The 26,147-nt window shown below is 43.8% G+C and overlaps 1 protein-coding gene and 1 long non-coding RNA gene across 2 annotated transcripts in view; one reads left to right on the forward strand and one right to left on the reverse strand.

Moving 5' to 3' along the window:
- The first annotated feature begins 7,775 nt into the window (after positions 1-7,775).
- uroc1 (urocanate hydratase 1) overlaps positions 7,776-26,147 on the forward strand; it is a 40,775-nt gene continuing 22,403 nt past the window's right edge. The window contains 10 exon segments of the mRNA XM_034166641.1: positions 7,776-8,096; positions 10,918-11,048; positions 14,860-14,953; positions 15,041-15,100; positions 15,187-15,315; positions 15,404-15,465; positions 15,583-15,649; positions 15,750-15,893; positions 16,027-16,115; positions 24,451-24,513. Of these exon segments, the coding sequence (XP_034022532.1) occupies positions 7,971-8,096; positions 10,918-11,048; positions 14,860-14,953; positions 15,041-15,100; positions 15,187-15,315; positions 15,404-15,465; positions 15,583-15,649; positions 15,750-15,893; positions 16,027-16,115; positions 24,451-24,513 (965 nt within the window). The 5' untranslated portion in view covers positions 7,776-7,970.
- LOC117506967 lies at positions 14,284-25,263 on the reverse strand. The gene is made up of 3 exons (XR_004559591.1): positions 25,254-25,263; positions 17,578-17,582; positions 14,284-14,370 (listed from the first exon to the last, which is right to left on the reverse strand). It is a non-coding gene; the product is annotated as an uncharacterized LOC117506967 (long non-coding RNA).

Here is a 26,147-nt window from a genome sequence, read left to right on the forward strand (position 1 = left end):
CATATATAAAGTGAATAAAATTGGTCCTAGCACAGAACCTTGTGGAACTCCATAATTAACTTTAGTCTGTGAAGAAGATTCCCCATTTACATGAACAAATTGTAATCTATTAGACAAATATGATTCAAACCACCGCAGCGCAGTGCCTTTAATACCTATGGCATGCTCTAATCTCTGTAATAAAATTTTATGGTCAACAGTATCAAAAGCAGCACTGAGGTCTAACAGAACAAGCACAGAGATGAGTCCACTGTCCGAGGCCATAAGAAGATCATTTGTAACCTTCACTAATGCTGTTTCTGTACTATGATGAATTCTAAAACCTGACTGAAACTCTTCAAATAGACCATTCCTCTGCAGATGATCAGTTAGCTGTTTTACAACTACCCTTTCAAGAATTTTTGAGAGAAAAGGAAGGTTGGAGATTGGCCTATAATTAGCTAAGATAGCTGGGTCAAGTGATGGCTTTTTAAGTAATGGTTTAATTACTGCCACCTTAAAAGCCTGTGGTACATAGCCAACTAACAAAGATAGATTGATCATATTTAAGATCGAAGCATTAAACAATGGTAGGGCTTCCTTGAGCAGCCTGGTAGGAATGGGGTCTAATAAACATGTTGATGGTTTGGATGAAGTAACTAATGAAAATAACTCAGACAGAACAATCAGAGAGAAAGAGTCTAACCAAATACCGGCATCACTGAAAGCAGCCAAAGATAACGATACGTCTTTGGGATGGTTATGAGTAATTTTTTCTCTAATAGTTAAAATTTTGTTAGCAAAGAAAGTCATGAAGTCATTACTAGTTAAAGTTAATGGAATACTCAGCTCAATAGAGCTCTGACTCTTTGTCAGCCTGGCTACAGTGCTGAAAAGAAACCTGGGGTTGTTCTTATTTTCTTCAATTAGTGATGAGTAGAAAGATGTCCTAGCTTTACGGAGGGCTTTTTTATAGAGCAACAGACTCTTTTTCCAGGCTAAGTGAAGATCTTCTAAATTAGTGAGACGCCATTTCCTCTCCAACTTACGGGTTATCTGCTTTAAGCTACGAGTTTGTGAGTTATACCACGGAGTCAGACACTTCTGATTTAAAGCTCTCTTTTTCAGAGGAGCTACAGCATCCAAAGTTGTCTTCAATGAGGATGTAAAACTATTGACGAGATACTCTATCTCCCTTACAGAGTTTAGGTAGCTACTCTGCACTGTGTTGTTATATGGCATTAGAGAACATAAAGAAGGAATCATATCCTTAAACCTAGTTACAGCGCTTTCTGAAAGACTTCTAGTGTAATGAAACTTATTCCCTACTGCTGGGTAGTCCATCAGAGTAAATGTAAATGTTATTAAGAAATGATCAGACAGAAGGGAGTTTTCAGGGAATACTGTTAAGTCTTCTATTTCCATACCATAAGTCAGAACAAGATCTAAGATATGATTAAAGTGGTGGGTGGACTCATTTACTTTTTGAGCAAAGCCAATAGAGTCTAATAATAGATTAAATGCAGTGTTGAGGCTGTCATTCTCAGCATCTGTGTGGATGTTAAAATCGCCCACTATAATTATCTTATCTGAGCTAAGCACTAAGTCAGACAAAAGGTCTGAAAATTCACAGAGAAACTCACAGTAACGACCAGGTGGATGATAGATAATAACAAATAAAACTGGTTTTTGGGACTTCCAATTTGGATGGACAAGACTAAGAGACAAGCTTTCAAATGAATTAAAGCTCTGTCTGGGTTTTTGATTAATTAATAAGCTGGAATGGAAGATTGCTGCTAATCCTCCGCCCCGGCCCGTGCTACGAGCATTCTGACAGTTAGTGTGACTCGGGGGTGTTGACTCATTTAAACTAACATATTCATCCTGCTGTAACCAGGTTTCTGTTAGGCAGAATAAATCAATATGTTGATCAATTATTATATCATTTACCAACAGGGACTTAGAAGAGAGAGACCTAATGTTTAATAGACCACATTTAACTGTTTTAGTCTGTGGTGCAGTTGAAGGTGCTATATTATTTTTTCTTTTTGAATTTTTATGCTTAAATAGATTTTTGCTGGTTATTGGTAGTCTGGGAGCAGGCACTGTCTCTACGGGGATGGGGTAATGAGGGGATGGCAGGGGGAGAGAAGCTGCAGAGAGGTGTGTAAGACTACAACTCTGCTTCCTGGTCCCAACCCTGGATAGTCACGGTTTGGAGGATTTAAGAAAATTGGCCAGATTTCTAGAAATGAGAGCTGCTCCATCCAAAGTGGGATGAATGCCGTCTCTCCTAACAAGACCAGGTTTTCCCCAGAAGCTTTGCCAATTATCTATGAAGCCCACCTCATTTTTTGGACACCACTCAGACAGCCAGCAATTCAAGGAGAACATGCGGCTAAACATGTCACTCCCGGTCCGATTGGGGAGGGGCCCAGAGAAAACTACAGAGTCCGACATTGTTTTTGCAAAGTTACACACCGATTTAATGTTAATTTTAGTGACCTCCGATTGGCGTAACCGGGTGTCATTACTGCCGACGTGAATTACAATCTTACCAAATTTACGCTTAGCCTTAGCCAGCAGTTTCAAATTTCCTTCAATGTCGCCTGCTCTGGCCCCCGGAAGACAATTGACTATGGTTGCTGGTGTCGCTAACTTCACATTTCTCAAAACAGAGTCGCCAATAACCAGAGTTTGATCCTCGGCGGGTGTGTCGTCGAGTGGGGAAAAACGGTTAGAAATGTGAACGGGTTGGCGGTGTACATGGGGCTTCTGTTTAGGGCTACGCTTCCTCCTCACAGTCACCCAGTCAGCCTGCTTTCCCGGCTGCTCGGGATCTGCCAGGGGGGAACTAACGGCGGCTAAGCTACCTTGGTCCGCACCGACTACAGGGGCCTGGCTAGCTGTAGAATTTTCCACGGTGCGGAGCCGAGTCTCCAATTCGCCCAGCCTGGCCTCCAAAGCTACGAATAAGCTACACTTATTACAAGTACCGTTACTGCTAAAGGAGGCCGAGGAATAACTAAACATTTCACACCCAGAGCAGAAAAGTGCGGGAGAGACAGGAGAAGCCGCCATGCTAAATCGGCTAAGAGCTAGTAGCTACGCTAAGCTAGCGGATTCCTAAAAACACGCAAAGTGAATAATGTGTAAATAATTTAGAGGTGATTCAGCAGAAGGAGTGCTTTAGTTAAGGCACGTAAAGATTACACTGGGAAACAAATCGTAATCTAGATAACTAGATCAATCTAACTGCGCAGATTAAACAGCTAACAGATACAGAAAAACACCGCTGTGCTCCGGAACAGGAAGTGATACAATACCGCAGTGAGAGCCAACCACCAGTAGAGGCAAGCAAGAGACATGAAAGTGAGGTGGGAAATCAGGGCAACTGGTCTGTAGTGGGCTGGTTCCTTGGCGTGCAGTGTTTTGGGAACCGGGACCACAAAAGAGGTCTTCCACAGGGTTAAAGATGTGGCTGAGGATCTCACAGAGCCCATCTGCGCAGGTCCTCAGCAGCCTCGGGGAGATCCCATCAGGTCCTGCTGCTTTCCTCTGCTTGAGCCGCAGGAGCTGGCCTCTCACCTCGGTCGGAGTTACAGTGAGAGGGGAGGGAGGGGGAGCTGAGGTGTGAGCTGAGGTGGTTTGGTGCTGAATACAGTCCGGGGGGAGGAGGGACAAAGTCTGGGGTGCAATGGAGGTGAACGGGGGAAGAAGGTGGGGGGTCACAGGGACTGGAGGGCTGGCTGCTGGAGATGTGTGGAGGGCCGGGAGCAGGTGTGTGTGTGTGGGGGGGGGGGGGGGCAGGTGTGGAGGAGCCAAAACGGTTAAAGTAGCTGTTTAGCTCCTCTGCACGAGAATCTCCATCTGCAGTCCTGCTGGCACCCTGCCCAAATCCGGAGGCGGTCTTGAGGCATCTTCACATGTCCCTGATGTTGTTTCGGGCCAGCTGCTCCTCCATCTTCCTTCCATACTCCTTCTTGGCTGCACGGATCTTCCACTGGGGCTCCTGTTGGGCTCTACGATGCACCTCTCTGTCTCCCGAGTTGAAAACCCTCTTCTTCTGGTTCATCAGGACCTTCAGCTCGGGGGTCACCCAGGGGTGGTTGTTGGGAAAGCACCGTACCCTCCGGGTGGGCACAGTCCTCTCCACACAGAAGTTCATGTAGTCAGTGACACACTGGGTCAGGCCGTTGATGTCTTCACCGTGAGAGTTTTGAAACATGCTCCAGTCTGTGGTTCTGAAACAGTCCCTCAGCCTTTCAGTGGCCTCTTCAGTCCAGAGTTTCATTGACCTTTTTTGCATTAGTTCTCTTCTCACTCTGGGTGTGTATTGGGAAGCAGATAGATGAGATTGTGATCCAAGTGTCCCAGCGGGGGGGAGGGGGGCGGAGGTGTAAGCGTCCTCCATATTAGCATAAAAAAGGTCCAGTATTCTATTGTCCCTGGTTTTACATGTGACGTACTGGGTGAACGTGGGGAGGGTGGTAGAGAGGGAGGCGTGGATAAAGTCCCCTGTGATGAGGAGGAGCGCGCGGGGGTGTTGTGTCTGCAGCCGCATGACTGTACTGTGGATCTGCTCACAGGCAGCAGCGGCATCTGCAGAGGGAGGAATATACGCGCAGAGCACAATCACACTTCCAAACTCCCGTGGGAGATAGTACTTCCTCATGCTCACCGCGAGTAGCTCCACTTCCAAGGAGCAGATCTGATCTTTCACGTGAACATGAGCTGCGCTGCACCATCTCTCCCTCACATAAACGGCGATGATGGTGATAGACTGCCATCCTGTTCAGGGAGTACCCCTTTTGCCCTATGGCTGCTCTGATAGGCTCCAGCCTACTAATTACAGACATTTGTATGCATAATCTCTCAAGAGGCTTTTTGGAGCTTTCAGTGGAGGTGATGGTCTAGTGGTTAAAGCACTGGGAGAAGATCCCAGTGAAGGTTACAAATGATCTTCTTATGGCCTCGGACAGTGGACTCATCTCTGTGCTTTTTCTGTTAGACCTCAGTGCTGCTTTTGATACTGTTGACCATAAAATTTTATTACAGAGATTAGAGCATGTCATAGGTATTAAAGGCACTGCACTGCGGTGGTTTGAATCATATTTGTCTAATAGATTACAGTTTGTTCATGTAAATGGGGAATCTTCTTCACAGACTAAAGTTAATTATGGAGTTCCACAAGGTTCTGTGCTAGGACCAATTTTATTCACTTTATACATGCTTCCCTTAGGCAGTATTATTAGACGGTATTGCTTAAATTTTCATTGTTACGCAGATGATACCCAGCTTTATCTATCCATGAAGCCAGAGGACACACACCAATTAGCTAAACTGCAGGATTGTCTTACAGACATAAAGACATGGATGACCTCTAATTTCCTGCTTTTAAACTCAGATAAAACTGAAGTTATTGTACTTGGCCCCACAAATCTTAGAAACATGGTGTCTAACCAGATCCTTACTCTGGATGGCATTACCCTGACCTCTAGTAATACTGTGAGAAATCTTAGAGTCATTTTTGATCAGGATATGTCATTCAAAGCGCATATTAAACAAATATGTAGGACTGCTTTTTTGCATTTACGCAATATCTCTAAAATCAGAAAGGTCTTGTCTCAGAGTGATGCTGAAAAACTAATTCATGCATTTATTTCCTCTAGGCTGGACTATTGTAATTCATTATTATCAGGTTGTCCTAAAAGTTCCCTAAAAAGCCTTCAGTTAATTCAAAATGCTGCAGCTAGAGTACTGACGGGGACTAGAAGGAGAGAGCATATCTCACCCATATTGGCCTCTCTTCATTGGCTTCCTGTTAATTCTAGAATAGAATTTAAAATTCTTCTTCTTACTTATAAGGTTTTGAATAATCAGGTCCCATCTTATCTTAGGGACCTCGTAGTACCATATCACCCCAATAGAGCGCTTCGCTCTCAGACTGCAGGCTTACTTGTAGTTCCTAGGGTTTGTAAGAGTAGAATGGGAGGCAGAGCCTTCAGCTTTCAGGCTCGTCTCCTGTGGAACCAGCTCCCAATTCAGATCAGGGAGACAGACACCCTCTCTACTTTTAAGATTAGGCTTAAAACTTTCCTTTTTGCTAAAGCTTATAGTTAGGGCTGGATCAGGTGACCCTGAACCATCCCTTAGTTATGCTGCTATAGACGTAGACTGCTGGGGGGTTCCCATGATGCACTGTTTCTTTCTCTTTTTGCTCTGTATGCACCACTCTGCATTTAATCATTAGTGATCGATCTCTGCTCCCCTCCACAGCATGTCTTTTTCCTGGTTCTCTCCCTCAGCCCCAACCAGTCCCAGCAGAAGACTGCCCCTCCCTGAGCCTGGTTCTGCTGGAGGTTTCTTCCTGTTAAAAGGGAGTTTTTCCTTCCCACTGTAGCCAAGTGCTTGCTCACAGGGGGTCGTTTTGACCGTTGGGGTTTTACATAATTATTGTATGGCCTTGCCTTACAATATAAAGCGCCTTGGGGCAACTGTTTGTTGTGATTTTGCGCTATATAAAAAAATTGATTGAATTGATTGTTTGATCCTCAGTTCAAATCCCAGCCTGACCAGAAAATCACTAAGGGCCCTTGGGCAAGGTCCTTAATCCCCTAGTTGCTCCCGGTGTGTAGTGGGCTCCTTGCATGGCAGCACCCTCACATGAGGGTGAATGTGAAGCATTATTGTGTTAGATAATATCTGTGCTAATTCCTTATTCTGTGACAGTTATCAAGTGTTTCTCTGGAAGTTTCTGAGCGTTAAGTTTCACTTCCATCATATGTGCAAGTTTCAGAAACAGGGAGATCTTCCCCTGTTGGTGAGATCCAGTAACATGAGAAATGTGAGACTAAACCACACCTACTGTGATGCCCACAAGGTATAAAAAGTGTTGTATGACTCATTTTAGGGGCTTTTTACAAGATGGACACTGTCTGTGAGGGTCCCATGCCTGGTTTCTAACGTGACCTTGAATAAACTCAAAATGAGGAATACAATGGTTTGGTTTTTGGTAAGGGGCAGAATCTTACATAAAAGAGCTGGGGGAAATAACAATTGTAAAGCACTTTGAAAATCTGTTGCAGATGGAAAAGCGCTATGTAAATGCAGTCCATTATAAATAGTTGGACAAACTAAATATAAGGATTATTTTAAATAAAAATCACTTTTACAGCTTGTTTTATTAGACAAATCATAGGTTAGAGACATGAACATTTTCAAGTCATTAGATATGGCTTGCACTTCATTTACATCAGTCAATAACAATGCAAACAGTATAGTACTGTATGATACAATCTTGTGTCAATTAGGCAGTTCTAAAATTTTGAGTGACTGCTGGTAGGAGAGTAGTGAGGGAAGCTACCAAGACACCCAGACAGCTCTGTAGAAGTTATAGGCTTCTGTGGTTGTGATGGAAGAATTGTACAAAGTGCAGCTTTTGCCTATTGCATCACCAGTATGATGCAGAGGTATAGAGGAGGATTTTCTTAAGAATATGTTAAATTTCAGCTGCAACTTGCACATCTGTTAATGACTATGTCAAACTCTTGACATAGGGTGTGTATTTAGAAGTACTACATTTTAATCCAACTTATAGGATGCCTAAAACTTGGGAGGACATTGGGCAAATCAGGTGCCTCTTTCAGTAATTTTTGAAAAATCCTGCTCTCAAACCAACTAAATAATCAAAGGATATGGACAAACAGTTTCTGATAAAAAGATTAAGAACATATCAAAGTTTAATCAGACAGGCCTGGCCTCTGTCTTTAACTGTGTTTACATGTGTTACTTCAGTTTCTGGTCAATAATTACCTGACCTGTCTAGTTGTTGGTGGATTGTGACACTCAAATGGCCAATGAGACAATAAAGAAGAGAATGACCACCCCCAAATTTTTGCTTGTATTGTGCAGCATTTTCCCTCTTCATTTGCTGTGAGGGTGACCATTGATTGTTGTCCTTTTCCACGTGAGAGTGCAAACTCAACAGGATGGCTACTCTAAAGGATATATGCAGTGGGTTACCTCTGGACCCTTTGCCCCCTAACCGGGGGAGAGATCCCAGTGTCCCACACGCACCCATCCGGACTCCGAACCTCACAGCGGAAGACGAACGAGTGAGTACGCAGTAAATAATGGAATTGCAGCTATTGCACATTGACCTGATATATTTTAATAAATTCTGTTAAGGTGACACTGCAGCCTGTGGTTGGGTGTACTCCTAGCTACTGCTTAGATATGACCTCACTTCCTATTCCTCAGCTTCACCACTGGTTTCAGTTGGCTTTTTAATGCTTTGAAAAATCAAACAGCCATGAATATAGAACTGTACGTCTTGGTCTGAAGATCAACTGTGCAAATTTTCGTGAAACTTTTGAGGCTTTCCTATAAAATTCAATATGGTAGAAATCCTGATATGTATAAATGGACAGTATTGGGTCCAGTGAATTCAGCTTGATCCAACGAATTCAGCAGCACCTGATTTTTTTACAAATCGGCAGTGTTGTCAAAGCAATTTTGAAAAGTTACTTTACAAAGTAACTTTGAAAAGTTACTTTAGTTACTTTTTTAGTTGCTTTATACAGTTACTTTATGCATTACTTCATTAGCAGCTTTATGCAATTACTTTATTAGAAGCTGCTGAAATCTTGCAACTAATAAGTAATGTAACTAATAAGGGAACTAGTAATCTAACTTGGTTACTCTTAAGATTGAGCAATCAGCAAAGTAACTAATAGTTACTTTTCTGAGTACTAAATCTTAAAAATAACCAATTTAAATTATGAGTTACTTTATTAATTACATTCAGCAGCTGCTGACAATTTGTCCGCAGCTGCTAATGAAGTAACTGTATAAAGTAACTGTAAAATATAACTGTATAAAGTAACTAATGAAGTAACTTTTCAAAGTTACTTTGGCAACACTGCAAATCGGACATATGGTTAAAAAGCTGAATGGGTAACCACACCTCCAAATTTGACCTGTTGGTGACACTAAAGCACTGGTAGTACAGACATGTATTTTAGAGAAAAGAGTGAATGTCCCCAGTTAACTTTTTATTATCCGGTTTATAGTGCTGAAATGAAACATGAGACACACTAATGAATGGAGATCAAATCTATGTCAAACAGCTTTGTCTATCGTCCAGCGGGGGATAAATTTAAGCACACTCAAGATTTTGTTGATTCTATATGTCCATCTGAATACTAAGGAAAAAACAACAGGAGTCAGTAGTTGTTCCCCAATACAATGTCAGCTGGCCACTAGTGCAGGCTAAGAAGTTTGAGAATCCTCCAGGTCGCTTGCTTGATTGCTTGTTTGTTTTAAAACCTCCTGTCCACATGTGTCCATTTTGGTTGTGGTTGAGTTCCCATGAGAAAAAATAGCAAAATGGCAAACTCACAAGATAATCGCAAACACTGTGGCAATCCATCTGCAAGTATACATGGTCATCCAAGAGCGCGCGGACACTATATGGATTAGAGGGAGAATCAGGAACAAACTTTTGGACTGTTCAAAAGTTTGACACCAATAGAAGTCATCGGGAGCCTAATAGTCACTGGCAAGCTCGTGGCAATTTAACTGGGCCAACTGCAATGTCCCAGCTACCCTGTTGACAGCATTAGACTTGTACCAAACACTGATGCAGATCTGTACCCGATCTGTTATCCCAAAGTTCACCGTGGCAACACGACAGGCAGGCGGCAAAATTTTCCATCCCGTGTCACTGCCAGCTTCAGCTCTGCCCTTTTTTGCAGCTTTGGATGCTGTTTGCTTCCCAATTCCTATCTGGAACCTAACTGGAAACTAACACAAACATGTGGACATATTGCTTCTTACAAGTGAAGGGAATGGCGCATGAGTCTCCATTGCCAAAGAAGCAAAAACACAAAGGGAAACAAAATTGTGTCCGGTGAAGGCATAATGCAATCTGGAACCTTACCACTAGATGACACTAAATCATACACACTGTAGCTTTAATCCAGACCACATGCAGTGAGTTGCTTAATTGCTAAGTCGACCACTCGCTCACTCATCTTCAACTGCTGACTCCAGTTAAGGGTCACGGAGGGCTGGAGCTTATCCCAGCAGTTATAGGGCATGAGACGGGGTACACGTATAGACAAACAAACACATTCACACCCGCACGCACACCTACGGACAATTTAAAGTTTCCTGCATGTATTTGGATGTGGGAGGAAGCTGGAGCACCTGGAGGGAACCCACGCAGACACGGGGAGAACATGAAAACTCCACACAGAAAGGCCACAGGTGGGAATCAATCCCATGACCTTCTTGCTGTGAAGCAACAGTGCTAACCACTAAAAAACCGTGCTGCCCTGAGTCAATTTGTAATTTGGATAAATTAATGGTTTGTGTGTTAGAGTCAGCGTTTCAGGTTATGAGGATGTTGCTTTTCTCTGTTCTGCTTTACTTTAAATTGAACATCTTGATCTTTTTGAGTTCTGACTGGGCAAAATAAATAATGTCAAGACATCAGTTTAGACTCACTCATTTTTCTGGTCTTTTATGAGGTTTTATACATTATAATTGACTAAACAATATTGAAAGTACTCATTAGCTGCAGGGAGATGAGGTGCCTGATATCATGCATGTTTTACTTACAGTACACACCCAAAAGGAAATATGCAAATGTGTATTTGCTGCTACAAAGTGTGAAAATGTTGCAGCTGACTCAGAAAACTTTTACTCTATATTCTGTTGGATATTAGCTCATATTGTGTCATCTTTGAAATTGCATCACTGCTGCCAGAACATGTCCTGCCCCTAAAAAATAGATTATTCTCTCAAGTCCTGAAGACTGATTAGTCAAACTAAACTCTGACCAAAGGCTAAGTCAATAACTACGAGAGTCGAGCTGGTTTCTCCTGCCTGACATTCCAACAGTTCACTAATCTAAATGTCTGTTCTCTTTAGTTGGCACTGAGAAATGCTTTGCGCTATTTCCCACCTGCTCACCATGCCACTCTCGCATCCGAGTTTGCTGAAGAACTGCGCCAGTACGGCCACATCTACATGTACCGCTTCTGCCCCACGTTACACATGAGGTGAGCCTTCCAGACTCAGTGTGAGTGATACCCTTTGGTAGCTCCCTTTGTTTTCACTCAGGTTCACCACAGCAGGTCCGAGGTTAATCTGCATGTTGATTTGGCACAAGTTTTACGCCGGATGCCCTTCCTGACGCAACTCCACATTTTATAGAGAAATATGGCAGGGGTGGGGTTTGAACCGGGAACCTTCGGTATTGTAACCAAGCATACTAACCACTCATCCTGACCAAAAAGGATTATTCAGCATTATTCTTACCAGTGCAGTGTTGAAAAATTTCATAAAGTGCAACTACTAAATGAGTTCATAAAATTTTCTAGAATAAACTCAACAAAATTACATAATTACAAGAGCACTCATTCACTTACTCCTGTGTACAGGCCCAAGGCATTCATTCATTTATTTTTCTAAACCCACTTATTCCAATTAAGGGTCCCGGGTGGGGTTGGGGGGCATTAGGAGAGTGGCAGGGTACATCCTGTGCAGGGTTAAATTCTATTCCTGGGCTAACACATATAGGCAAACAAAGTCAGCTAGACTCTCATCTATGGCCAGTTTAAAGTTTATAATTCTCCTAACTTTTGGGTGTTTTGGGGAGTGGGAGGAAGCTGGCGTGCCCAGAGAGAACCCACGCAAGTAAGGGGTGAACATGAAAAAAGGACCAGAGGGGGAACTGATCCCAAGGCCTTCTTGTTGTGCAGCAACTTTGATAACCACTAAGCCATCTGCCCTTTTCAGGTTTCAAATCCCACAAAACTTCGGAGAGGTCGCTGCGCTGCGAGATCTCAGTAACATTGAGAACTGCATTGATATGCTCTGATCAGACTGCACTTTAACTGCTGCACACAGACAACACCATTAACATCGCAACATAAAACTATTTTTATATTGATTTGAATCATGTGTGATTGCATCAGCCAACCTTGGACCTTCGTGCGCATGCGTGAGTTTTTTCACGCCTGTCGGTTGCGTCATTCGCCTGTGAGCACGCCTTGTGGGAGGAGTGGTCCAGCCCTCTCGTCGGATTTTCATTGTCAGGAAATTGGCTGATCGACTGCCGCTTTGCTTCATCAAAATTTTTTCAGAAAGTGTGAGAGACAGCCAAGTGGAAACCATTTGGAAAATTCAGATGGCTTTCGGTGAAGATCTTATGGGGATCACACAGATTAAGGACAATTACAACTGGATTAAAGACGGGCCACAGCGGCGAATGGCGCGCCGCGCACCGAGCGGCGATCGACAGGCTCAAAAGACCAGATCATTTCCAAAGTGAACGCTTTGTTGATCTGGGACGTCGTCTGACTACCAGAGAAATGGCAAGACAGGTGGACATAGCACTTTTTGGCACATTCCACTGTTACAGGAGTTTTTGTAATGGAAAGAGGAGTGGAGAAATTCGCCACGGAGCCGCTAATGGCGCAGGACGAAAGCACCTCCGTGTTGGTCTCACAGGACAAGCCCTAACATGCCCAGCTCTTGCACCATTCTGAAGATTCAGATGGCTTTCGGTGGCTTTTCAGTCGTGTGACTATCCGAGAAATTGTGGACGACCTGGACATGCCACAACATATCCTGTGAGGCTTCATCACGGCGTTGCTTTTTGTTGTGTGCCCTGCGCCTCCGTCCCGACGCGCGAATTCCTCCGCACATCTTTTCATGCTGAAAAAGTGCTGATGTCAAACTCTTCTGCCATTTCTGTGGTAGTCAGATGACGTCCCGGATCAACAAAGCTTTTACTTTGGAAATGAATGGCACATTCCACTGTTACAGGAGTTTTTTGTCATGAAAAGACGTGCGGAGGAATTTGCGCGCCGGGACAGAGGCGCAGGGCACAGAACAAAAAGCAATGCCGTGATGAAGCCTCACAGGACATGTTGTGGCATGTCCAGGTTGTCCACAATTTCTCGGATAGTCACACGACTGAAAAGCCACCAAAAGCCGTCTGAATCTTCCGAATGGTGCAAGAGCTGGGCATGTTAGGGCTTGTCCTGTGAGACCAACACGGAGGTGCTTTCGTCCTGCGCCATTAGCGGCTCAGTGGCGAATTTCTCCGCTCCTCTTTCCATTACAAAAACTCCTGTAACAGTGGAATGTGCCAAAAAAGTTTCAAACTGTTTCGGACGCGGTCGGAACACCGACCCAGCGTTTGAAGGACCCAGCATAAAATAAGCAGAGCACGGTTCAAAGGATAACAGAATTTAATAAACATAACAGTGAGTGATATTAAACAACTAAACAGTCCGCGGTCTGGTGAGGTGAAAACACGGCGCGCTCTCAGCAGCGCAAACGGTCCGGAGCCACAGCAGTTCGGACCCAGGGACCCCGCCGACACCCCCCAGGTGGCCGCGACAAACCGAGTCTGTGAAGAAAGAAAACATGAGGTGAGTCCAACTCCACACAGAGAGACACAGCTCAAAGGTGCACACAATCAGCAAACACTTCCTGACTTAAATCTATACATCAGCTTGTTACCCTGCAGGCACGGAACAACACAGTTCAAATCTCCACTGCAGCAGAAGCTGATTAGACAATTAGCATAACGTGACAGCTCACCAACACAAGGTGTGAGGGACACCCAATCCACTGTCATTACTTCATAAAAGTCACCAAAACCAAATTACCTCAGGAAGTGTGCTGAAGAGCGTGAGACCTCACCCAATCCTCCTTCACAGACTGTGGCGTCAAACCTGGAGCAGTCTCTGCGTCCGTGATGGTGAGATTGTTCTCCTGACGTCGATCTCACGCGTCTGCTCACAAGGTCGAGTCTCTGGCAATCACACACTGTGCATTCAAGGTTTAAATGCAGCAATCTCTGATTAAGACAAAATACACCACAGCTGTGAGTCCTGATGACCTGCACGTGATAACAAGCCTCAGGTGTTCAGGGTGAGGTCCTGATGCTCAGCCACTCCATCCTGAATGCATACCACCTGGTGGGAGAAACACAAAACAAAAACCAAACCAGCCAAACACCCCAGCCCACAACACAAATGACCCTCCCTATTGATAGAATTCTATTCCACATGTTTGTTGTGTACAACAAACTGGCGTCCTGTCCAGGGTGTACCCCGTGTCACGCCCTATGACTGTTGGGATAGGCTCCAGCCCCCTTGTGACCCTTAATTGGAGTAAGCAATGGAAGATGACTGAGTGAGTGAGTGAGTGAGCAAGTGATATTTGTTATGTAATATTTCTTTTATGTTATGCTTCCTGTACTGTAAATAATCTGTATGTTGAATACAAACTACTGTTTAATTTCATTTGTTCATTTCATTACTTATGTACGTCTATCATCATCATCTCACCTTGGCATGCTAAACCCTTTTTGGGAGCCGCCATTTTTCCTTACAGCATTTTTTTTATGATTTCAGCACTTCGAGGCCTGATTTTCAGAGTTTCAAAAACCTCAAACAAGCCAAAGCAAAATTAATGCAATAAAAGTTAGCGGTTATCAGTAGCTTCATCTAAATGCCGGAGAGGTTGATCAGGTTAGCATTATCAAAGCTAATCTGATTAAGTGAGCTGTGCCCTCCACTATATCTACCCTACGTTCTGTCCAAACTGGTTCATTATTTTTGAATGATTCCAATTATGCATTCCAAAAGCATATTTGAATTATGCACAAATTCAATAATCATTTTAAATTATTGAATTTGAATGATATATTATTGAATATATATATATTCTTTATGTCAACCAACACTGTTGGGTAATATCAACATGTTCTTACATCATACAGGCTTTATGCTAAATGAACTTTGTCTGGTTACTTTTTTCCAACCTGTGGTGAGTTTACGTGTGCTTCCTCAGAGCTTACCCCATCGATCAGTATCCATGTCGTACATGTCAAGCAGCTGCCATTATGCTCATGATCATGAACAACCTGGACTCAGCAGTTGCTCAGGTGAGGTTCTTCTGACGACTGTGTTTAATTAACAAAGATTAATTCCCTGTTCACATTACCACTGACATATGTATTTGTTTTCTTCAGTTTCCTCAGGAGCTTGTTACCTATGGAGGGAATGGCCAGGTGTTTAGTAATTGGGCTCAGGTAAGCCCCTTGTCAGGGCCTCTTTTGTGTTGTGTTGTAAAGCCGATGTGTGAGACATTTGCTGAGTGTGTGTAATCACTGTGCAGTTCCGCCTGGTGATGCATTACCTGAGTGTGATGACAGAGGAGCAAACCTTGGTCATGTACAGCGGGCATCCAATGGGCCTGTTCCCCAGCCTGCCCTCGTCACCCCGCGCTGTCATCACCAACGGCATGGTAACTGCACAACACACACACGTGACTTCAAAGAGTGATATCTGCATCACAGCGGAATAACGCATTCACTCGTTTTGTCTTGACTCAGGTTGTTCCAAATTACTCCTCCAAGGAGCTCTATGAAAAGATGTTTGCACTCGGTGTGTCCATGTAAGTTGATGCTTTGCATTGTTGATCCTAACAATACAAGGCTGTAATAGCACATTAATTACTAAATGGTAACCGTTATTTGTATTAATTTTAATTATTTTCTCGACTCATTCTCAGGTACGGTCAAATGACAGCTGGCAGTTACTGTTACATCGGCCCTCAAGGGATTGTTCATGGAACTGTGGTGTGTGTGACAGATTTTTCTAAATGAATGCAAAAATATAAAATAAAAGAGTGCAAATTATTGCATTGTCTTTTATGTTTTCTGTCTTTTGCCTCTGTAGCTGACTGTGCTGAATGCAGGTCGGAGGTACCTGGGCTCTGGTGACTTGAGGGGGCGTGTCTTTGTGACCTCTGGCCTGGGGGGTATGAGCGGGGCTCAGGCTAAAGCCGCAGTCATTTGCGGTTGTATCGGAGTGATTGCAGAGGTTAGCTGAGATCTGTTAGTGTCCTTCCACTCACAGCTGAGCGATCAGTATTTTTGATTGCCTTCTTCAGAACAGTGATGGAGGATGCACAAAAGTGCACCGGTGTGACTGTGTGCGTACGAACTCTCTGCAGGTTGATGAGGCGCCTCTTCGAAAGAGACATGAGCAGGGCTGGGTGATGGAGGTCACCAACAGTTTGGAGCACTGCATCAAACGCATCAGGTAACGTTGCAGACTCACAATACATGTTTAATTCACCAAAAATCGAGCCTTTCATTTATCAGAACTCTTTTTTTAAAAGAACATTGGCAAATGCATTTGAAAGTCTAATACCTGTATTTAAGTGTCACATGGGCAAAGGTGCACTCTACATGCACGGTCATATACATTTTGGTAGGGCTTCAACTAATGATTATTTTGATAAGCTACTGGTTGATCATCATCATTATTATTATTATTATTATTATTATTATTATTGCTCACTATTAATTAACTATATATATATATATATATATATATATATACACGAGATCTGTTAGAAAAGTATTGGACCTTTTTATTTTTTGCAAAAACCTGATGGATTGAATCACGTGTGCTTGCATCAGCCAACCTTGAACCTTTGTGCGCATGCGTGAATTTTTTCACACCTGTTGATTGCGTCATTTGCTGGTAAGCAGCCTTTGTGTGAGGATGTGTGCAGTGCGCTTGGCAGATTTTCATTGCAAGGAAAATGACGGAACGACTGGAGCAGCACCGCATCAAATTTTGCCAGAAACTGGGCGACAGCCAGGTGGAAACCATTCAGAAGATTCAGACGGCTTTTGGTGACTTTTCAGTCGTGTGACTATCCGAGAAATTGTGCAAGAGGTGGGCATGTCACAGCATGTCCTGTGAGACTTCAACACGAAGGTGCTTTTGCTCCGCTGTCAGCAGCTTTGTGCTGAAGCCTTCGGCACGAATTTCACCGCCACTCTTTTCATGGCCAAATCTTCTGTCACAATGGAATGTGCCGAAAAAGTGCTGATGTCCACCTCTTCTGCAATTTTTGGATAGTCACACAACGGTCCCGCATCACCACAGCGTTCACTTTGGAAATGATCTGGTCATTTCAGCATGTTGATGGCCGACCAGAGCGTGGCTCGCTCTCCACCATTGTGCGGACGTCTTTAAACCGGTTGTACCGCTCCTTAATCTGTGTGATGCCCATAGGATCGTCACCGAAAGCCGTTTGAATAATCCGAATCGTTTCCACCTGGCTGTCACCTAGTTTCTAGCAAAATTTGATGCAGTCGCGCTGCTCCAATCGTTCCGCCATTTCCTTGCAAAGAAAAAACGAGGAGAGACTCTACCCATCCTCACACAAAGGCTGCTTACAAGCAAATGATGCAACCGACAGGCGTGGAAAAAAATCACACATGCGCATGAAGGTTCAAAGTTGGCTCATGCAAGCACACGTGATTCAAATCCATCAGGTTTTTGAAAAAATAAAAAGGTCGGATACTTTTCTAACAGACCTCGTGTGTATATATATATACTCAACAAAAATATAAACGCAACACTTTTGGTTTTGCTCCCATTTTGTATGAGATGAACTCAAAGATCTAAAACTTTTTCCACATACACAATATCACCATTTCCCTCAAATATTGTTCACAAACCAGTCTAAATCTGTGATAGTGAGCACTTCTCCTTTGCTGAGATAATCCATCCCACCTCACAGGTGTGCCATATCAAGATAATGATTAGACACCATGATTAGTGCACAGGTGTGCCTTAGACTGCCCACAATAAAAGGCCACTCTGAAAGGTGCAGTTTTGTTTTATTGGGGGGGGATACCAGTCAGTATCTGGTGTGGCCAACATTTGCCTCATGCAGTGCAACACATCTCCTTCGCATCATCCGTGAAGAGAACACCTCTCCAACGTGCCAAATGCCAGGGAATGTGAGCATTTGCCCACTCAAGTCGGTTACGACGACGAACTGGAGTCAGGTCGAGACCCCGATGAGGACGACAAGCATGCAGATGAGCTTCCCTGAGATGGTTTCTGACAGTTTGTGCAAAAATTCTTTGGTTATGCAAACCGATTGTTCCAGCAGCTGCCCGAGTGGCTGGTCTCAGACGATCTTGGAGGTGAACATGCTGGATGTGGAGGTCCTGGGCTGGTGTGGTTACACGTGGTCTGCGGTTGTGAGGCTGGTTGGATGTACTGCCAAATTCTCTGAAATGACTTTGGAGACGGCGTATGGTAGAGACATTAACATTCAATACACGAGCAACAGCTCTGGTTGACATTCCTGCTGTCAGCATGCCAATTGCACGCTCCCTCAAATCTTGCGACATCTGTGGCATTGTGCTGTGTGATAAAACTGCACCTTTCAGAGTGGCCTTTTATTGTGGGCAGTCTAAGGCACACCTGTGCACTAATCATGGTGTCTAATCAGCATCTTGGTATGGCACACCTGTGAGGTGGGATGGATTATCTCAGCAAAGGAGAAGTGCTCACTATTACAGATTTAGACTGGTTTGTGAACAATATTTGAGGGAAATGGTGATATTGTGTATGTGGAAAAAGTTTTAGATCTTTGAGTTCATCTCATACGAAATGGGAGCAAAACCAAAAGTGTTGCATTTATATTTTTGTTGAGTGTATATACACGAGTGATTCTTTAACTACGGGCACTATTGGCCTTGTAAATGTAATTTCCACCACACCATTGCCTTACAATATAAAGCGCCTTGGGGCAAGTGTTTGTTGTGATTTGGCCCTATATACATGTGCTCTGATGTCACTGTTTATCTCCATAGAAACTACCCAAACAATCTTTCATACAAACTGTTTAAAGGGACATTACAGTGTTGTGGTGGAAATTACAGCAATAGTGTGGGACAACTACATTTTGTTTAAAAAAAATCACAACAGTTGTATGATATTGAATACCCCAATTATATTTTGATTATTTTACTGATATTTTATTCAGAGATATTTTAAAACATTAGAAAAAACATTTCTTTACTATTCATTTTTATCATTGAAGATCAAAAGTCTGGGTGTGGGACAAGCACAAAACGGCAATATTTGCATATAATGATGCTGAAAAAAGGTGAAAAAGTCATCATTGACTACTAGAAGAAATTTCTTAACACACTTTCATTGTCAAGATAACTATAAAAGTGTGAAATTTCCCCTTTTTTCTGTTTTTCATACAATATGATCAAAGGACATAATAAGTGCCCGTAGTCTAAGAATCACCCATATATATATATATTATGAGTTGGGCAGAGTATTGTGTGCTACTTAAAATACTGCATAATTTGAAAATGATGATTGACTGGATTATTAGTAGTAACTGTACCATGGCCTATGTTTTTCCAATAACTCGTTTATTTTTGTTTGTGTAGGGCCCTTCACACATAGCACAAATAAGTAGGAATGAGGGTGAATCACGGCGAAACAGCCCGAATGAGCGAACCCCAAAAACACTGAACTGACGTTGGGAGGGACACACAGTTGGGCAGGCATGAATGTTCCCGCTATGACGGTTTTGTGCACGCTCATGTGCGTGCACGAACACAGTGCGTGCAGCTGGAGCGTGTGGAACCACATCACACCACTGCTGTGGAGATTAAAAAAAAAACTACACATCATAAAAAAACACCGCAATGTCCAATATTTAATACCTCTTATCGAGCGGACAATACAAGTATGATCCCTCTGTGTCTCTGTATATGACCTATGGTCACAAACGTACAGTCATGAAATGACATGAATGAAGCAGTGCGCTCTCATTATGTCTTATTATGTTCAGCTGGGTATATAAATAATTCCTACAATCACCGGACACTGATAGATTAGATATTGATGTATAATTTGTGAAAAATCACTGGGTTGATAGAAATAATAAATAAAAGGGGACCCAAATACAGAACTCTGCAGTTAAATCATCCTTGTTAAATAAAATGAATGCCACTCTCAGGATTCCAACCTGCAATTTACAAAAGCTCTGATTAACAGACAGAAACCTTACCACTGCGCTAGAATCACTGTCTTATAACAGGAGCGTAAAATGCCTAAAATCAACAAGGAGAGGAACGTATTTTTAAAAAAGAAATTAGACAATGTAGACAAAGAGGAAGTTTTCATCATCTTTAATTACGGTGAAAAAAGCACCATAATAACTGATAAAATGGCGACAACAATTCCTGTTAAGGACAGAGAATCAAACAAATTTCCTCAGTATAGTCAATCATACATAGGGATCTTTGACTTTCCCTCCCCCTCCCCCTTATAGTCAAATTCCTGTGTTGTTTCTCTTTTCTATTCTTCCTTTGAAGACAAAAACTGAACATGGCATCTGCTTTGTTGTTGTCTGTCAGATCCACATGCTTTGTGGGGAATTCCCTTTGGCAACAGAATGTAAACAAAACCATGTGGCCCCAGCCTCGGTTTCATGTCAATGAAGCCCCCGTCACACATAGCAAGAATGTGCAGGAACCAGGCCAAAACTGCAAATATTGTCATAATGGGACACAGACGGGAGGAAAATAGGCATGGTCAGCTGTGTCAGAATGCATCTAGATTACCTTGTCCACACGTGCACGATGGCATCCAAAGCGTATGTGGACAAAAGGTAGATGACACAGATTGCTGTCAGATGGCCATAAAAGGCGCTGAAGACTGCCCGATGTCCAAACGTCTGGATGACAAACATAGGACCAGAGTGACAGGCAGCGCTGTGTTCCTCCCTTTGCACAGTCCCTGCCGGTACTGGACACCGGAGTACAACCAACGTATGGACCGGACTCACACCATATTTGTCAAAGCGCCGTCTGACCCGTGGAGTGACTGCTTGGCCCACTGCCAGCAAACCTTCAGCAAAGGAGTCCAGTAGCATGTGCGCCCTGCGCAGCTGCACGCTTAGTGGCTCATGCAGCTGTTATGAACACACACATGCACACAGCTGAGTGACAATTCCACGTGTGCGCATGCCACTGGACACCTATGCTGAAAGTTTGCAGCAGTGTCACACCATGCGTTTGCCTTTCCAGCAAACTTTAATTTCTTTTTTCTTTTTTCTCACTTCAGGAGCACATCGCAAGTCTGTACACGGTGATGTCAGTCGGGTTATCACATGGGATTAAATTTTTGCGTGGTTATTTGCAGCGCACAGCTGCCTGCTGAGAGGCTTTTCACCACAGGCTGTGGTTTGGATCCTCTGTGCTCTGTGCTGTCCTGGTTCCGTGCTGGAGGTGAGTTTCATGTTTAATAATCTTGTCATGGCCTGGGATACAGTTCCATGTCACACCTCCTACAGAGTTTAGAGCCACATACATGTTATTACATATCAACATGTCCTTTGCCCTCCCTGGCCGGGGTCCACTGGAGGTGGACATACATGGCACAACATGCCGGCAGGCTTTGCTGTGACCGATCGATCTCAGATCTCAATCAGCCACGATCAGATCGTTTCAGATGCTGTTTTGATGTAGACTGCGCTCAGATGATGCAAAACTGCACACAGACTGCCGTCAGATGCACGTCCCATCTCGATGGCACCAAGAGTGTTTTGAACATGTGCAACACACTCGGTACAACCGAGCGAATGGGACCAAATATGTAGACTGGTCATAGACTGCCGACCATTGGTCTTCAGACCACACCTCATTTCCCAATTGTGGCCGGATGTGACACTTTGCAATGTAAGTATGTGGACTGTCAATGGGAGCAAATAAGCCTCACAGGCGAATGACGTCACCGACAGGCGTGGAAAAACTCACGCATGCGCACGAGGGTTCAAGCATGTCTGACGTAAAAACATATGAATGAAATCCATATAGTTTTTGAAAAAAAATAAAAAGGACCGTTACTTTATTGACAGCCCTCGTACACATTTATTTTCTATTCATTTCTGCTTAGGATTTTCAAAGAAACTAGGTTTTATCAGACCAACAACAAGACAGTTCAGTTCAAATGTACAAATCCTGATTTGTCAAATGTTGCAGAGTCTCTTTCTGCCCATGGGTCATTATTAGGACAACCGCAGTGGAAGATTTGGTTAGTGAGTCTCTTTTCCAGCTTATTGATTAACCTCTAAAGTTGCAACATGTCACCCTGATGCATTTGTTTGGATGGATCCAATCTCACATCCCCACATACTGCAAGGTTTGTTCACATTCAGACAGCAATATGTTACTCTGAATTGACGAGTGTGAATTTTTCTGTCTCTGTAATATGTCAAAATCTCAAATAAGGAACTAGTGAATTGTACAGATATGTTTAAGGTAATATCGGAAACAAGACCTTCCATAACTTTATGCCCGAATGCACCACTCTGCCTCTTGATTTTATTTTAGTTTCTTATTACCACAGTGTGTCTCTTTCATGTGTTAAGTAAGAAGTTTGTCTGTAATGCTCCACTGTGACATGGTGACAGTACTTGGCAGCTGTGTTATTTATACAAGAATCGGCTGAGAAGTTCTGCCTCCAAGTCCTGCCAATCAATAACAAGCAAGATATCAAAGTGAAGCTGGGACCAGAGTCCTTTACCATGACACCCAGTTTCATGACTGACAGGATGCAATATCTTGTCCAGTGATGACATATTACATAACGGCTGAGTGGATCCTCGTCCTTTGATTGGTGCTTTGTATGTCACATGACATCCCATTTGTGTTGCATTGCATTTAGTGTGCAAATATGGTTCCATACGTTTTGTACCATTGCACGTTACAAACCACACCCACGCACACACTAGTGGGGGCGGCATTTAGCTAAATATGGAGGATTTTCTTTTGCTGACGGACAACGATTTGAACGAGCTAATTGATGCTGCCAGTTCTTCTAACACACACACAAAAAAAAACATCTACTATGCCGTAAGAAGTCTGGAGGCATTGTTAGGATGAAAACCTGGACAAATTTCTGGTGCAATTTTTCACTGGAATGAAGAAGTACACAAAGTCTTTCTTTATTTCGTCTTTTTTTTTTTCTTTTTTTTTTTTAAGTATCACGGGCTACATCTGTTTTTCCAAGTTGACTGAGAACAATTTTGGACTCCTATTTAAAGTTCGTGTTGGACTGTTGATGTCAAAGCACCAGTGATGCACACCAAAATGTAAGGGCCCTGTCCCACTGGCGTTTAGGAGGATTTGCGTATGGATTGCGCACAAAATTGGCCCATATTCGCCAAACATCCGCAATATCCGTGTAACATGCCTGTATGAGTCGACCGTCATCCGAACACGCCCGTGATCATCCGCAGAGGCACACATGTCCGCAGCCAGGATTTTGAGCTGTTCAAAAATCTGAATGCGGATAATATCCACTTTACATACTCCATATATACTCAATTCATACACAATACATACTCACTCTATGCGCTGTATATCTGCCGTTAACCGCTGATATCTGCAACTGACAGGGATAATCTGTGAATGCATAACAAACATGTCACGTAAACCCAAAGTATTATATATGGCAGAAAGCGACATACCTGCCAGTCAGTGCCGGTCCGGCTCTGTAGATCCACAAAGACGTAGCTGCTGCAATCGGGTCTCCTCCAGGACTTTTATTTGTTTAGCCACAACTCACGCTGAAGTCTGTTTTCTGTGACACTCTCAAAAAAAAAAAAAAAACCACCGTCTCACACTTCCCCGCTCCCCAAACTCATGAACAGTTAACCCTCGCATGACAACACTCTGTGATCAACTTGTCCAAGTCCAGCAAATGCTCCAGAGGCTGTATTGTTGGTGTGAATAGTGATGCCGACGGCCCGAGTGAGCTTATTTTATGACCGCAATGCAGATGCCGTGCACACGCAACACATGCGCGATGCATTCATAATACACCCGTAATACTGTCGTGATAATCGCAATGTGTCGGATCAGTTTCCTCACTACATGCGTTATGTAACCGTGATTGTTCATCATATATTCGCTATATCTTATTAATATATCCGTAATTCATACTGGGACATTTGTCATTTTTGGCCATTTTTGTTGTGGACAACAACAAATGCCCGCAATTTGTATACTCAATTCATGCGCAATTAATCCTCTCCCCAGTGGGACAGGGCCCTAAGTCCCTTTCTGTTGTTTATAAATTAATATAATATCAAATGACAAAGACCTATTTTAGCCGTTATATAAAACAAATAATGAATGTTTTTACATTCTTTCAATGGAACGAATATTTAATTCGGTGAAAGCTGGATCATACCATTCAATTCGGCTTCTCCTCGTTGAATGGTATGTTCCATCTTTCACTTCATGAAATATTCCTACCATTGAACTCATAAACATTCATTATTTGTATACTGTAAGTCTGTCAAAAGGGAAGGTGACTACGTGGAAAACTAATGACACTGCCTGAACATTCCAAGCTTTTAGCAGATACACGATTCATGTGAGTATCTTTCTTGTTGTCAAAACAATTGCGTAGGAGGCAGAGTTTTTCAGCCAACCCCTAGTATGTTCCCACATTGTCCGTGCTTCAAGGTCAGGACAGCATAACCTGAGTACGAATGCACACAATTTGTTTTATTTTTTTCCTCTTACAGAGATGCTAAAAGGTCCAAGACTCCCCTCAGTCTCGGTTACCATGGCAATGTTGTAGACTTGTGGTAAGTTACAAATGAAAACCTTGTTCTGTTAAATGTGATTTAAAGTTAAGATGGTGTTGCAGTTAACAACAGGAGTCATCAGAATCCACATGACCTCAATGGGATGATTTGGTGGGTACAAAAAATAAATAAGTAAAAAATTCAGTAGAAATCAACAATAAGGTCAGCGATAGGTTTAGCATTTATTTCAATCAGTCAAACGTTCCTGTTGGGAAGGTGTCGTAGCACGGACCCACAACAGGGGGCGCAAATAAACGGACAATGAGTAAGCCAAAAGGTAACAATTTAATGTTGTGATAATACACAACTAAATGTACAGAAATTTGCACAGTCAATAAACACCAGGTGACGTGTGGGCAGGCTCGAAGATAGAAGACCCCTGACGAGAGAGAAGCCGCGTCCCACACAGCCTCCACCACCAACGGTCTGAAGAACACCGGAGCCGCCAAGTCCCGAGTCCCCAGGTGGCCTCTGTCTTCGGCTGTCGACCCTGGTACTGCTGGCAGAAAGCAGAGATATGATGTATGAGTGTGAGTCCGCACATTCAGTAATTCACAGTCCATACACAGTTAGGAGGGAGCTCCTCCACCTCCAATCACACACTCGTACAGCTCCTGGTTTAACCACTTATCTGGGTTGGGATGTGAGGCGAAGCCGTCGCTGTCACACCAAACGCCAATCCCTCAGATAAGGAAACACTCCAGGAAAACGGCTGTAACAGAAGTTCAGGTTAAACACACAAAGTGTCTGTCAGCAGAGAAATTACCTTTTTAATGGTAGTCGATTTCTCGGCGAGGAGGTGGAGTTGCAGTCCGGCTTTTATGATGGTGATGATGATGAACGAGTGACAGCTGGTGCAGGGGATGAATGACAGCTGTCACTTCTTCTGGGTCTGGCGCCCTCTCGTGCTTGGAGCCCGCACTCCAAGCAGGGCGCCCTCTGGTGGTGGTGGGCCAGCAGTACCTCCTCTTCAGCGGCCCACATAACAGGACCCCCCCCTCAACGGGCATACTCGATCCAGGCCAGATGGTGACTCCAGGCCGCCGGATGCGCGGAGGTGACGCATCGAAGGGCCTGCTCCAGCTCCTGGTTGGCCCGCTCTGCCTGGCCGTTTGTCTGGGGGTGGTACCCGGACGAGAGACTCACGGTGGCCCCCAGCTCCTTACAGAAACTCTTCCACACCTGCGAAGAGAACTGGGGACCACGATCTGAAACAATGTCCGATGGTATCCCATGCAGCCGCATGACGTGGTGGACCAGGACGTCTGCCGTCTCCTGGGCCGTCGGGAGCTTCGGGAGGGCCACAAAGTGGGCCGCCTTGGAGAACCGGTCCACTATCGTGAGAATCACGGTGTTGCCCTGGGACGGCGGGAGGCCTGTGATGAAGTCCAGGCCGATGTGAGACCAGGGGCGATGAGGCACCGGCAGGGGTTGGAGGAGTCCCGTAGTCCTCCGATGGTCTGCCTTGCCCCTGGCGCAGATGGTACAGGCCTGGACGTAGTCCCAGACGTTGGTTTCCAGGGACGCCCACCAGAAGCGCTGCTGGACTACTGCCACGGTCCTACGCACTCCGGGATGACAGGAGAGCTTGGACCCGTGACAGAAGTCCAATACGGCAGCTCTTGCCTCTGGTG

The sequence above is a fragment of the Thalassophryne amazonica genome, chromosome 3 (assembly GCF_902500255.1).
Source record: "Thalassophryne amazonica chromosome 3, fThaAma1.1, whole genome shotgun sequence".
In the NCBI taxonomy this organism is placed as follows: Eukaryota; Metazoa; Chordata; class Actinopteri; order Batrachoidiformes; family Batrachoididae; genus Thalassophryne; species Thalassophryne amazonica.